This window comes from Heteronotia binoei, chromosome 12 (genome assembly GCF_032191835.1).
Source record: "Heteronotia binoei isolate CCM8104 ecotype False Entrance Well chromosome 12, APGP_CSIRO_Hbin_v1, whole genome shotgun sequence".
NCBI classification, from domain to species: Eukaryota; Metazoa; Chordata; class Lepidosauria; order Squamata; family Gekkonidae; genus Heteronotia; species Heteronotia binoei.
This window is the reverse complement of record NC_083234.1, coordinates 78,038,434-78,053,172: the sequence shown is the minus strand read 5'-3', so window position 1 is coordinate 78,053,172 and position 14,739 is coordinate 78,038,434. Positions and strand designations below refer to the sequence as shown.

The 14,739-nt window shown below is 49.0% G+C and overlaps 1 protein-coding gene across 1 annotated transcript in view; it reads right to left on the bottom strand.

Moving 5' to 3' along the window:
• Window positions 1-14,739, bottom strand: part of ABL1 (ABL proto-oncogene 1, non-receptor tyrosine kinase) — a 184,960-nt gene that overhangs the window by 15,336 nt on the left and 154,885 nt on the right. Inside the window, exons 4-6 of the mRNA XM_060250770.1 lie at window positions 13,367-13,639; window positions 712-796; window positions 146-323 (exon numbers count right to left, since the gene is read on the bottom strand). Of these exons, the coding sequence (XP_060106753.1) occupies window positions 146-323; window positions 712-796; window positions 13,367-13,639 (536 nt within the window). The remainder of the gene's footprint in view (window positions 1-145; window positions 324-711; window positions 797-13,366; window positions 13,640-14,739) is intronic.

Below are 14,739 nucleotides of genomic sequence, written 5' to 3'. Positions count from 1 at the left end.
CAGGAAAAGAAGGCAGTCTTCGAAACAAGAAGGGTCTGCCCAAGGATTTGCCCACACATTCTGTGATGCAGCACGTGCCATGCTCTGCCTGCTCCAGTGTTACTAATGGGCCTTTGAGCAATGGGGGACAGGTGCTCCCCCTTACCTGTGGATGAAATTCTTCTTCTCCAGGTACTCCATGGCGGAGGAGATCTGGGTCGCCATGTACAGGAGCACTACAGCATTGACCTCCTGCCTGTTGCAGTCGCGCAGGTAATCCAGCAGGTTTCCATAGGTCATGAACTCGGTGATGATGTAAAACGGAGGCTCCCGGGTGCACACCCCTGTGGACAGAGAAAGGAGTCAAAAAATCTCTCATTCAAATCTCTCATTCTGCTTCTAAGAGCCTTTTGGCCTTCAGCTTCTGCTGTTAATGGGAAGCATTTACATCTGGGCTGCCAAGAGCAGGGGACGGGAGGGGAAGGAAACAAGTTCCCCCCAAACTAGTGAAAGATGGCAAAGCTTTAGACCTCCGACATATTAAACACTACTTTAAAGGGGGTTCATTAAAAGCCGTGTTCTATTTTTTGCAAATTGCCAGCTCCTGCCAGAGGACTGGGACGTCTCTGTGTGATGCCTTGGTGTGGTAAGCAGCTTATCTGCTTCTTAACGTCCCTATCGCCACGCAGGGCTTCAATTCCAGTCATCCTGCTTGGTATTTCTGTCACTTACCCAGTAATTGCACCAAGTTCGGATGCTTGATCTCTTTCATTACGGCTGCCTCTTTCAAGAATTCTTCCACCTCCATGGTGTCCTCCTGCAAGAGGGGGAGCGAGGGAAAGGGGAAAGAGTCAGCAAGGACAACGGCTGGGTGGCCAGCGGGGACTAGGACAAGGAATCTCTGGGAATTAAACTGCCTCACATTGCTGGCCTCCAAAAGCAGCCCCCACCCTGAAGCCACCATGCTGCGCAGGTCAAACTGAAGGGGGAAAGTCAGCAGCTGTGAAAAGACAGTCAGCACAGGATGGCAGTGTCAACCTAGGATTCCAGTGTCAACCTAGGACCTGGAAGACCCAGGTTCAAATCTCCCCTCTGACTTGAAAGCTTGCTGGGTGGCCTCGGGCCAGCTGCACACCTTCCCTCCCGCGGGGCTCCTGGGAGAGCAAAACCGAGAAGGGAGCAACGTTGTCAGCCCCTTTGCGCTCTCCTGGACTCTCCAGTGGCTCTCCTGGGTCTCAGCTGGAAGTCTTTGATGCCACCTCCTGTCTGGTCCCTTTTTAAATGGAACTGCTGGGGAACTGAACCAGAGGCACCACCACTGAGCCATGGGATTTCAGGGTGTTAACTCTGAGGTCTCTCATGAGGTCACTGGGGGGAAGGACCCTGGGAACCTGGAAAGAATGTCCCTAACAAGGGGTGATTAAGAGCCCTGTGGCGCAGAGTGGTAAAGCTGCAGTACTGCAGTCTGTGCTCTCTCCTCACAACCTGAGTTCGATCCCAGCGGAAGCTGGTTCAGGTAGCCAGCTCCAGGTTGACTCAGTCTTCCATCCTTCCGAGGTCGGTAAAATGAGTACCCAGCTTGCTGGGGGGAAAGTGTAGATGACTGGGGAAGGCAATGGCAAACCTCCCGTAAAAAGTCTGTCAGGCAATGGAGACTCAATGCAGTATTCATTGAAACAATGTATACTTTATTGGAAACTCACAGCTGGTTACAAAAGTTGAGACTAATACTTGGGAATGGGTGACTCTTGGTCTTATGGAATTCTACATCAAAGCGATATCTAAACAAAGCCCCTTTTCTCAAAACAACTGGGAGTGAAGGTGCAAACTTTCACACGAGAGCTTCCGCTTATCTCTTTGCCTCTGGGAAGATGCTGGCCTCGGTATCTATTAACGGTCGCATTCCTTTGCTCTTTTTACAACCTAAACAAAGTTAACACTTCAAACGTCCCTTTTTTGATATGCATGCTAGCTACAGTATAACAAAAGGCTGTGGGTTAGTATGGAGAGTCCATTTGGTTAGTATTTTATAATTTCAGCATGATAGAGTTACAGAGCCTGACAAAGTCTGCTGTGAAAATGTTGAGAAAGCAACCTCACTCCAGAGTCGGAAACGACTGGTGCTTGCACAGGGGACTACCTTGACCTTTTTAGCAAGGGATGAGATTACAGTGGAACTCCATACCTTGCCAAGATTTCTCTCTCTCTCTTTGAGTTCCGTTCAGCCTCATTATAACCTCGATGGTAAACTTGTTGTGTGAAAGCAGGGGTCACTTTCAACCAGGGGAATGAACATATGAAACTGCATGAATCAGGCCCTTGGTCCATCGAAGTTAGTATTGCCTACTCAGACTGGCAGCGGCTCTCCAGGGTCTCAAGCTGAGGTTTTTCGCACCTATTTGCCTGGACCCTTTTTAGTTGGAGATGCCAGGGATTGAACCTGGGACTTACTGCTTACCTGTTCTACCACTGAGCCACCATCCCTTCCCTGAGGTCAGTCACAAAGGGGACAAAGAATCCAACTGCAGCCCCAGTCCAGATCAGCCTCTCCTCCCCACACATCCCACCCTCGGCTGTCACCTTCGACAGTGAAATCACACATCCAGCTCACGTCCTCGCTGTGACACTCATTATGGCTCTTAAGAGAGGCTCGCAGAAGATCGCTGGGGACCTACAGCCCTGCTGCTCTCCGCCCCCCCCCATGGCTTCTTCATTTGGACTGGTAGAGTGCCACTTGCTGCTGGGCATGGGGCCACCTCAGGGAAGCGACAGGTCCTGTTCAGCAGAGCAGACGATCCAAAGGAGGCTCCGGCTGGGCGGCCAAAAGGCCACTTTGAAGGATAGAAGAAGGTTGTCTCTGTACAGACAGGGCAGCCTTTGGAATCTGGGTTTCCACCTGCAGATGGGAATGGGGCTGAGCAGCAGAGACCCCAAGGAAGATCATCTACCAGGAACTCTCAGAAACTAGAGCTACAATATTCAGTTGATTCAGAATCAGCAAATGGATCTTAAAAATTCTTCAGAAAAACACGCCGTATTAGGCAGCATGATTTTTAAAACTCACAAGTCACAGAGGTCCTCTTGGACGAGGCATCCTCCATCTCCCCTCGCAGGGCAGAGACTCCTAAGAGACATCCCCACATTCCATCATGTCTCCCTCTCACACTTGGGGCTGGAGGACCCCCTCTCCTAACTCTGAGATGGAGCCCCCAGGCAAGAGTCCTTTCAAAACCATTATAATAAAAAAGCACTTCTTCTCCAGGACTATTCATCCATATGAAAATTCATACAGACCCAATCTATTAAGCAAACCGATCAAAACTCAAGACAGTTAACCGATAAAGTTTCTCTGCACAAGGGACAGCATGTGGAGGAACAGAGGGCAGGGCACGGCAGAGAGCACCCAAGATGAGGCGAGGGGAAGTCAGTTTCAGGTGCTGCTGGAAGTGGCAGAATGGAAGAAGGAAACGCTCGGCGGAGGGGGGGCACCACCCACCAGCAAGCCCTCCTGCTTCAGCAGCACAGAAGTGAACGGAAGAGCTCCCATTCTGATTTCAATGGGATTTATCCCGGGAAGCTTTTCGGTGGATAAATTACCAAGGGTGGGGACAGACACACACACACACACACGGTGTGCCATTTGGATTTTTTGCCATCAAGTCCTAGCTGGTACATTGTTGGGGTCTGGGGGGAAGGTGGCGTTTCTCGGTGTGTGCGTGTCATGATGACTTCTGGCAGCCCTTACTGGGGATGAAGAACATTCAGAGAAGTGGCTTGACACACCTGCCTCTGCCTCCCAGTCCTGGTATTCCTTGGAGGTCTTGCCAGGGTTGGCCCTGCTTAACTGCTGAGATCGGAGAAGATCGGGCTTGCCTGGGCTAGCACATCACATCACAAAACCTTTATTGGCATAACAAGACAACACCAGCCTGGGCTTTCCAGGTCAGGGTTAGCATACTGTTTTAAAGTTCTGCCTGAAGTTTTCTTTCAAGAGCTCTGTCCTTCCTATTATTTCCTCCCAATGGACAGCCGTGTTCCAGTTGCAGGGCCCCTGTGAAAACCTCCTCTCCTTTGCCAAGAGGAGCTGCCCTAACAAGAATGATCCCTAATTGTCACCTAACAAATGATTGCTGAGGGGCAAGCTTTACACATAAAAGGATAACACTTCAATACGGAGAGGGCTTAACATGTGGGATTTGCTGCCAGAGGATGTCGTGATGGCCGCAGGAATAAGCAGCTTCAAAAGGGGATCAGACAGATTCATGGAGGAGAAGTCTATCAGTGGCTACTAGCCATGGTGGCTGAGGTGGGAACCTCCACATCCAGAGGCACTAAGCCTCTGAATCCCAGAGCCAGGAGGCAACCTCAGGGGAAGGCCTTGACCACTCTGCCCTGTTGCTGGACTTCCAGTGGAGCTGGTTGGCCCCTGTGTGAGACAGGAGGCTGGACTAGATTAACCTCTGATCCAGCAGGGCTCTTCTTATATAGCCGAGAATCCAATGGTTTGGGCAGATTCTTCGGGACATATGTTACAACTAGTTTCTAGTCCTCAAGATTTCCTTCACAGCTCTTAGAACGGGTTGGCCCTATCTGCCAAAGTTTTACAAAGGCACGGATGGGGGTAAATGGCAGGGTATTAAGAAGTAGGACTTCTCCACACTGCAGAGGTTCTTGCCTCTCTCTGGGCTGATTCCCACCCACCTCCTATCCTCCCCCAAGCACCCACCTTCACTGCAGCAGAATGCTGCATTCATGAGCTGACTCCCATCACAACCACCCTGTTTTCCAAACATGGGAGTGATTAGCTCAAGCCTGCCTGCAGCCAGTCCACATTTGCTCGCCCACACACTGCAACTGGATTACATGGCATGAAATGGGAACATGCCTTGCAAACGACTGCTAAAGTGCACTGAAACTGCCGACGGGACAAAAACCCGTACCCAGATCTCCCTAGTCCAAATTCAACAATACCCACTGGCCAACACAACTTCCCTTCCAGTTCTCACTATGGAATTTACAGGCTAAATCATTTGGCTCCCAACCCACCCCCTCCAACTTCTCCTCTGACAAACTCCCCCCGCCTCAAAGTTGGCTCAAGCATGCAAGAAACAGCAAGGGTGCATGGCAGTAAAGGGTACAGGGCATGAAAAGTTGCCAACTGGCTGCTCTTCAGCCTTCAGCAATGCCTGGGCTGGAAAGTGGTCTGGTTGGGGTCATCAACAGGACCAGACTTCCAAAAGCTGCCCCGACGTTGTCACAACCTTCACCCTTCACAGGCACACGGGTAGTTCAACCTACTGGATTTGATCAGATCACAGGGTCCTCTGCAGAAGAAATGGAACAAGCGTCTGGCTGGACTGCACGATGGGGAGAGGAAGATTTGCACGCCCGGTTCTCTGTATGCAGACCACTGAAATACCTCCCTCAAAAGGACGAGTGTTTTGGAGACAATCTAATCCACCTAGTGATAGTGTTGTTGTTTTTTTCCCTTTAAACACCAGTAACAGAGAAATCTCCCCTTCCATGTTAGAGTAACAGCAAACACTGGCATTGCAAAGCACTAAAGTATGCTGTCGTGGTGGGGATTATGATAACGAAGCCTCTTGCGCTGACTGGCTGAGTTTCCTTGATGCCACGGAGCAAAAAACTGGGCGGTGGCGGTGGGGGGGGGGGAGACAGCCTCAGTCTGACGTGAGACCAAATGCACCTATTTGGTGCCCAGCAGGACATTTCAGGCAGGCAGATGATCAAAAGGCGTTGGTGATGCCCGCAGAGACTTTAGAATGGGTGCACCAGTCCTGGCAGAAGAACAATGAACTAGGATAAAGTTAAGTCCAATGACACCATTAAGACCAACAAAGTTTTATTCAGGGTGTGAGGTCTTAAAGGTGCCACTGGACTCTAATGTTGTTCTCTTGCTTCAGACCAACATGGCTCCCCAAACCCCGCCCCCCCCCCCCAATGAACTAGGATGTTTGGTTATCCTTGCCTGAGTTCCTTCGATTCTTGATGGGAGCTAAAGCAGATAAGGAGGGGCACTAGAAGCAGTGGGGAGGCAGAGGCCAACAAAGGAAGCAAGTCAAGGGGAAAAGGGGGAAATCTCTGGCAGGAGGGTGGAAAGGGAAGGTGGCTCAGAGGAATCAAGCGAAGGGAAGGGGGAAGAACATGATAGAAAGAAGAGACAGAGCAGAGATGTGCCAGTAGCCAGGTGGTAGTGTTGGCTAAGAGAAGTGCTGGCGGTGATGACATTTGCCATCAAAGTCACACCTGGTAGGGGTTTGAAGGCAAGAGACGCACAGAGGCAGTTTGCCCTTCCTGCCTCTGCATAGCAACCCTGGGCTTCCTGGGTGGTCTCCCCTCCCCTCCAAGGACTCGCCGGTGCTGACCCTGCTTAGCGTTTGAGATATGGTGAGACTGGACTAGCTGGAGCCCATCCAGGTCAGGGTAAACTGCTGGCACTGAATGAAACTGCCAATTAAATATCAGTGCACCCGTCACTGGTTTAAACCAGTTGTGGGCATATCCAAAATATGTGGGAAACAAGCTCAGAAAGTGGGGTTTTTGCAAGCTCAGAGAAGGGCAGCTTGTAAAGCCTGGGTCTAATTGCAGGCTGCCCCCCCATCCCCCGCCCCATAATATCAAGCGAGATTTGCAGAAGGCTCCTTCGGCTTCTGTCTTCAGATATTCAAATAGCTTCCTTTGTCCCGTCTCTCAGCAAATACAAGCCACTAATAGAAGTCTCGCTTAATGGCACGGTGGGGCTGAGTGCTGGAGAAGCACAGGATGGGGCCAGTCTGGCCTTCATTTTCCTCTCTGCAGAAACTACTTTGTCCAGCCAGTTCTGAAGTTGCTTCCAGCTACTTTGAAACGGGATAATAAATAGACAGTGGTAAAAATAGTTCCTCAAGAGCCAAGTCCTTAAGAACTTGCGAAGGGGCTTTCTTTCCATTATTATTTTAATGTGCTGATTTTTATATATAAATATATATATGTATGTATGTATAGATATTTGCCAGGGAGGGTCAGAGGCGAGGGACATCCAAAGTGCCTTGTGAATGCTTTTCAGGGCAGCAAATTATAGCTCTCCAGCATTTCCCTGAAGAGACAACCGAGAGCCTGTCTCCCCCTGCTGGCGTCTAAATATAGATCTGAGGGTATTTAAAGGGGAGTAAAAAAAAGGGAGGGAGCAAAAACCCATTCCCCACACCTTTGAAGAGAGCCATAATCCTGCCCGTCAAAGACTAGATTGATGGATTTAAGGGAGGTGGATTAGGCGGCTGCTTTCAAGTGCGTTTTTAGCATTCACAATTTCAGACTTGTTCCTTTCTCAGCCTTGCTCGGAGAACTTCCCCCCACAGAGAGCCCTGCTTGGCGTTATTTTCACCCTCACTCCTAGTCATCCTTCATTAAGTATTTATCTGGCGTTTTGGAATTGGCGGCGGAGTGTGTCAAAATACCTGCTTCTGACTCACAAAAAGCATGGTGATTTTACGAGAGGATGCATCCAAAAGGGCCCAGCATCCGGACACACTGGGGAAGGGGGGTGTGTGCTTGCTGTAGCTACGGAGGCTAAAAGGGGGCCATTAGCCATAGCCAGCCTCTTCCCTATGCCTTGACAACTGAGAAGCGCTGCCTTGATTGGGCCATTCTTCAGCAAAAAGACTTGCTTCGGCTGATGCAAAAGCCTAGCTTTGCCTTCCAGTGAGCCAAGCCCTAAGAGGAGCTGTGCCATTAGCACCAGAAAGGACTTTTAAAGAGGGAAGGGAATGGCAGACTCAAACCTGGACTGAAAAGGTCAGTTGTACATTGCACAGTCTCCAGTGGGGCAGCTGAGTTAGTCCTCTGCAGCCTAAACACCAAAAGAGCCGTTCGGCTTATTCTGTGCCATAGAACATGGCTACGCTGTAAGGAGCTTCTTAGTCTTTAAAGTGTATCATCATTTATCACAACAGCACCCTCCTCAAGGAGCTCAGGCTGGCCACCTTCGGGATTAATGCCCAGTTCAGACCTGCCTCTCAAGCTGTGTTCCCTGTGCCCTGCCCTCAGAGGAGGGGGGGGCAACAATGGTCAGTCCCTCACCTTTGGAACACCCATCCACTTGAGTCTCACCTAGTGCCTGCTTTATTTTCTTTTAGATGCCACGTCAAAACACATCTTTTCACCCGGGCTTTTAATGAGGGGTTTTATCTTGTTGTTGCCATCAGGTCACAGCTGGCTTACGGTCACCCTACAGGGCTTTCAAGGCAAGAGACTTTTAGAGGTGGTTTGCCACTTCGGGAAAGACTCTGAAGAGGTGGCACAGAAATATCCTAAGTAAACAAATAAATGCCCTTTCCTTCATCATGCAAGGAAAGTTTACAGCGAGAGAAAATAACACAACAGGCCCGAGATTATCCTGTGAGTTTTGTGGCTAAGAAAGATTTCAAACTAAAGTCTCCTTAGCTAAAGCTTGATACTCCCACCACTGGTTCTTATATAAAACAGCAAAAGGTGAGGTCTGTATTAGGGATGTGCAAAAAAAAAAATTCAGTAGTACACGGATTCGGAAATATACGGGGGGGGGGGGGGGCGGAAATATGGAATACCGTATATTTCTGAATTCCGTAGTTGGAATAGCCGCATATACGGTAGATGCGCGGCTATTTCCAAATATCCGGCCCCATTATACCCTATGGGCCATTGAAATCAATGGCAAATAGGGTATATTTGAAGCCGCCTGGAGGGGAAGGGGTTTGAGGGAGAGCCCCCAAATTTGCAGGGGACCTGCAGGGGACTCTCCCCTACAAACCCCCTAAGTCCCAAAAAGATTGGGCCAGGGGGTCCAATTCCTGGGGCACCCACAGCCAAACCTAACTTCACACCAGAGAATCTCTATAGGACCCAAATGCACTATATACATCTATCTACTCTAAGAACCCTGCCACACAAAACACAATCTGCTCAAGGTCTGCTCTGCAGGCCAGGCTGCAGCAAACCCAGATGCCAGCTCTCCAGCCCTGCCCCAAAGAATGTAGGGAGAGCTGGCCAAGCACAACAAGCCTGCTGGTTCTGGGTCTCTCACCCAGATGCCAGCTTCCCTGCCACAGAACACACAATCTACAGATGCCAGCTCTCCAGCCCTGCCCCAAACAACATGGGGAGAGCTGGCCAAGCACAACAAGCCTGCTGGTTCTGGGTCTCTCACCCAGGTGCCAGCTTCCCCCCCCCCCAAAAAACCAGAACCAGAAAAAGGGACAACAGGAGAAGGCCAAGAAACTCAACTGTTAAAAAGTGGCCTTTTAAACAATTAAAATTAGGCCAAACAGCCCCCCCCCAAGAACCAGAAGAGAAAAGGAACAACAACAGCACAACCCAGAAGCAACAAATCAAACACAGAATCCTTTTAAAACAGTAAAAAACTTAACTTTTAACAATACAGGAACTTTACCAACCCCTCCTCCCCCAACCCCCCCCCCCTTCACCCTATGCCCAAGAAATCCAAGCCACCCAAATCAGGAAAAGTAAAAGGACACTGCACTTTTAAAAGTCCTCTCACTAAAGTAAGATATGGGCAAATTGGCAAAAAAACCCCACCCCAGGCCCCTTCCCCCAGCAGAACCCCCTAACCTCAAATAAGCTACCCACCACCCAAATCTGGATAAGTAAAGGGACTCCGAGTCTTAAAAAGTCCTTTTACCAACTAAAATAAAAACAAGAACCCCAAGACTGTCTTCCCTTAGATGTCTTCTCTACTCCAGGCAAGTCTGGTAAGGCTGAGAGAGAGCAGCAGCAGCTGAGGCCAAGGGCCAGCACAGCACAATCTCTCTCTCACACCAACACACACCAACACAGCAGCAATGGAGGAGTCCAGCCAGGCAGACTCCTTAAAAAGGTTCTCTGGCCCTATAGAGAGCAGTTTCAAAAAATAGCATTGCTCTGTGATTGGCCAGACAACAGTGCTTACTTGGATACTCAAGTAAGCAAAAGATCAAAAGAACAACAATGTTGCTGATGGCTGGGGGATCAGCTACACAACAGCCCTGCAAAGCATGCATTTGCAATGCATTTTGCAAATGCATGCTTTAGATTGGCTGCTGGGGCTCCTCTTCCCCCTCCCCCCCTCCCTGATCCCAGGGAGACTATGGGAGAGGTGGGAAAAGGATACAAAAGGCAGGAAAGCAGACAAGCAGCTCCCCTGAGGCTGCAGAAGCCCCTTTCCCGTCTTTTCCATGGATTTCCATATACTTCCGAATATCTATATGGAAGTATACGGGGAGCCATACTCGGCTCCCGCATAATAGGCCCCAATTGGATTTGGCTGTATGCGATTCCGCATACAGCTGAATCAGGGGTACCGGTAATTTGGTGGTTGATTCGGTTCGGCCGAACCGAATGCACACCCCTAGTCTGTATGCTGGATAAACCCATGCTCAGAGAAGCAATTCCCTGGTATTTTGTGCATGCAAAACACAGGCTCTTCCCTGAGCCATGACCAAGCATCTACAAAGAGCAAGCCTCCTCTCCTCCCCCTTGTATGAGTGTTCCCGAGACATGGGCACAAACTGAACCACGAATTACGATTCATGAATCGGACTGATTCATGGTTCATTCTGAACCAGTCCAGACCTCGGTGCTTGGTTGGGCTCATTTTTGCAGTTAATTTTCCCAGACAGCCTGGTGTTGATTCCATCAACTCCAAACAATACTGGGGGTGGACTTCTGGGAGTTCTAGAAACACCCATAGCAGCTTGATTGGCAGCTCTGGAAGCCAGTCGCAGAGCTCCCATTCTGCAGCATGAAGTCATGAGAACTGAAGCTGAGCTTTCCTGGGCGGAGCCTATAAAGACATTCCAAATTCAATCCTTGCCAAACTTGAAGGGCAGGTGGAGGAGAGCCTACTGAAGACTCCTGGTAAGTTTCACATCTCCCGAACGAAACAAACCAATGAAAGACAAATAGGTAGTCCCCTGTGCAAGCACCAGTCATTTCCAACTCTGAGGTGAAGTCGCATCACGTTTTCATGGTAGACTTTTTATGAGGTGGTTTGCCATTGCCTTCCCCAGATTACACTTTCCCTCCAGCAAGCTGGGTACTCATTTTACCGACCTCAGAAGGAAGGAAGGCTGAGTCAACCTTGAGCCGGCTACCTGAACCAGCTTCCGCCAGGATCGAATTCGGGTCGTGAGCAGAGGTTAGGATTGCAGTACTGCAGCTTTACCACTCTGCACTACAAGGCTCTTTCTAATGAAAGACAAACCGGGTTAGATATCAAACAGATCATGAAATGAAACAAACCAGCATTTCCCCTGGTTCATGCCCATGCCCATTGTTCCCAAATACAAGTGGCAACTGAATGGCTTATCTGGGAGAGACAAGAGATGTGCCCCAGGGGTCCAACTGGGACAGGGACTGAACACACTCGCTAACAACTGATGGCTCCACCCACTCACTGGACCAGTCCTTCCTGGTTTCTGCCATGTTTTGGTCACACTGAAGTGCGACAATAAATCAAGAATTAAAAACGTCTTTCAGATATCTAGTGGGGAGTGTTAAAGAGTGACCCTCAGGCCTGGAAAGGTCACAGGTCACTCCCATTTTGTAACTCCCCCCAAAAAAGTGGGAGGGAAAGGAAAAGAAGAAAACAATGTGACGGCTGATGTGTTTATTGTGGGTGGGCTTTCATCTTCCTACTTGGTTAAATGTGCTCACTTGGTCTGAGAAGATGGTAGGTATATCTAGCCAAGCTTAGAAGACAAATTAACAAGGTAAAAAGCAAAAGGAATATGCATCGGACGTCAATTGTGGGGAGCATCCGAGTGAAAGAAGAGCCATGTAGGATCAGAGCACAGGTTCACTTAGTTCAGCATCTGTTTCTGAAGAAGAGCATATTGTGAGCAGACCGAGAAGAGAATGGCTCTCTGCTGCTGCAACTCCCAGCAACTGGCCCTGGGCAGGAGGCTGCCACTGGGACCACCCACACCCCAGCACCTCCATGGGTTTGTCTTAACCCTTGTCAAAGCCCCTCTGTCCTCCCCCCCATCACATCTCATGAAAGAAGACATCCAATTCTGCCTTCTTTGAAGTATTTCCTTCCATCTGTCCTGTTGACAGATGACATAACCAAACAGGACACACACTTTTGGGGGCATCAAAAGCCAGCCTCCCTGGTGACCCATGCTTCTTACCCAGTCCAACACCCACAGTCGTAGGTTTGCTCTCTGCTCGCTGAGAAGAAAAGAGGCAAACTCTCCCCCCCTCTAATGCATTATAATCAGCATAGTTAACACTAGGTGTCAGTCTCTCCATATGTTAAAAAAGGCATCTTGGCAACTGTCCTTGTCTCAGGGCAAAACGCCAATGTGAAACCACCAAGAACTTGCAACAAGGAAGGATAGCTTCTGGGACACAGCAGATGCAGAGCAATCCTTCTGGATACCATAACACAATCCATCAATACTGGGGAATGATAGCTTCATAGGCCACACGTGTGAGCAAGTGGAGAGGTGTGTGCATTTAAAACAAATAATAGCTGCCACAAGCAAAATTCCTTTTCTTCTGCTGGGCACAGAAAAAGTGGTTTCCTTTATGGCTGAATAGGACATTACATACCTTTCTCTGACCATTCCGAACATCCTAACAAAAACTTCACATCTGTTACTGCTTCTCAGCTCCCCTGTTCTCATCAACTACTCTCAATCTACTGCATTATCTGAATTGACTGTTCTCATCTCACACACACAAACAGGGGGAATTACAAAATCCCAGAGCAAGTGAAGGGGCCTTTGGAGAGAATACTGCAGTCAAATTTTTATCTCCCCAGTCTTCCAAGGAGGTCAGGGTGGTTCTTCCCCACCACCATGTTATCCTCCTTTATACCATCCTGTTGTTGTACAGTTGGAGAAGACAGAGGCCCCTGGGAGGGGGCTGTGTGGCTGAGTGCTAAAGCATCTGCTTGGCATGCAGGGGGTTGCAGGGGCAGTCCCGCAAGTCTCCAGTGAAAAGGTCAGATAGTGAGTGATACAAAAGACCTGAGACCCTGAAGAGCCGCTGCTGGTCTGAGCAGACAATACAGACTGATTGGTTGATTTGGTACAAGGCAGCTTAAACGGCTATGTTCCTCAATTGCTAGGATGTGAGGCAACTCCAGGACTGGAGAAATATATTTCATTTCATGAGATTTATATCCTGCCCTCCCCTGCAAGCAAGCTCAGGGAGGGTTACAGTAAAAAAGTTAAAAACAAATAAAACAACTCTACAGTCTCAATTTCAATTAAAAGCATCTAATATATGCAAAATACATGGTTCCCTCTGGGATGCCAGGCCCACACAAAACAACCACCAACACTGGACACTTTGAAAGCACGGCTGGATGGAACAGGGAGGACGAGGTTTTGGTTTCAGTGCCTACCTTTAAGGTCTTCACAGCCACTGTCAGGTTATACTTCTTCCAGACGCCTTCGTAGACCTCCCCATACTGACCCCCTCCCAGTTTGTGCTTCATGGTGATGTCGGTCCGTTCGATCTCCCACTTGTCGTAGTTTGGGGAGACGCCGTAGATGGTGGGCTTGTTCCGCTTGGGGGCCGGATAGTGGAGAGTGGTGATCAGTCCATCTGCCACCGTCGAGTGGTGGTGGACCAGCTCCGCCAAGGTGTTGAAGCGGCTCTCAGAAGAGACGTACAGCTAGGAAGCAACGGCAAAGGAAAGGGTTGCCTTCAGCTTTAAGCTACCCCACCCCTCCTCCAGCTTCCCTCCAAATGCCAGAAGCTGAGGGCTGCCCATGTCACACTTTCTATCATGCTTCTCTCACTTTGCACTTATACAGCACATGTCAGGTTCAAAGTGTGCTACAGCAGGACAACAGTCCCGTAAGGTAGGTCATTTACCCCTGTAATGCAAAGAATTTGTGAATGCCGGTTAGTGAATGAAACATTAGAGACATGAATACAGATGGAAGACTGAGATATAGATTTTTGCAGAATGCCCTAAGCGTTGAAGTATGAATTGTGAGGGCAGACTGATACACAGATGGTTGCTGAGGTCCTGCTTGGAAGAAATGTACACAAAGCTTCAGGAGGTGGTGGGCTCTCCTTCCTTGGAGGTTTTTCAACAGAGGCTAGATGGCCATCTGACAGCAATGCAGATCCTGTGAATTTAGGGAGAGGTATTTGTGAGTTTCCTGCATTGTGCAGGGGATTGGACTAGATGACCCTGGGGGGCCATTCCAACTCTATGTTTCCAAGCAAGTTCTCAGTCAACTCCTTGTCCAGGACTCTTGGGACTTTATTTGTACAGTCTTCAGAGGAGTTTTTGGTACTCTATAAGAGATGAAAATCTTTAATATTTCTAATTGAACTGTGGGACTTGTTCCCTTTGGACGGCATTTGTGGTAAAACCTGAAAAGGACTGCTGCAGTGCCCATTTTTTGGAATATATCTTTGGAATATATTAAACATTTTATTTTATTTTATTTTATTCTGAGTTTTATTCCTGCCAGGAAACTCAGCCATAGAAATAATGCCAGCCTCTGAGCTATGCAGAGTTGCTCCAGGCCTTTACAATCACCTTTCTGGGTTAATGTGATCTGCTGCAGGGACTCCTCCAAGCTCCGAGAGCAAAGCTGTAACAGCTGTATGCCTTCATGCATACCTGAGATGCAGCAGCAACTTTCCAATCTGCCTGATGAAGCTGGTTCATTCAACCCGAGAACTATACCCCGGCACAAGTGCTCCTTTTAAATAGGAAACATGCATAAATATTTATGCCCATTTCCCCAAACATCT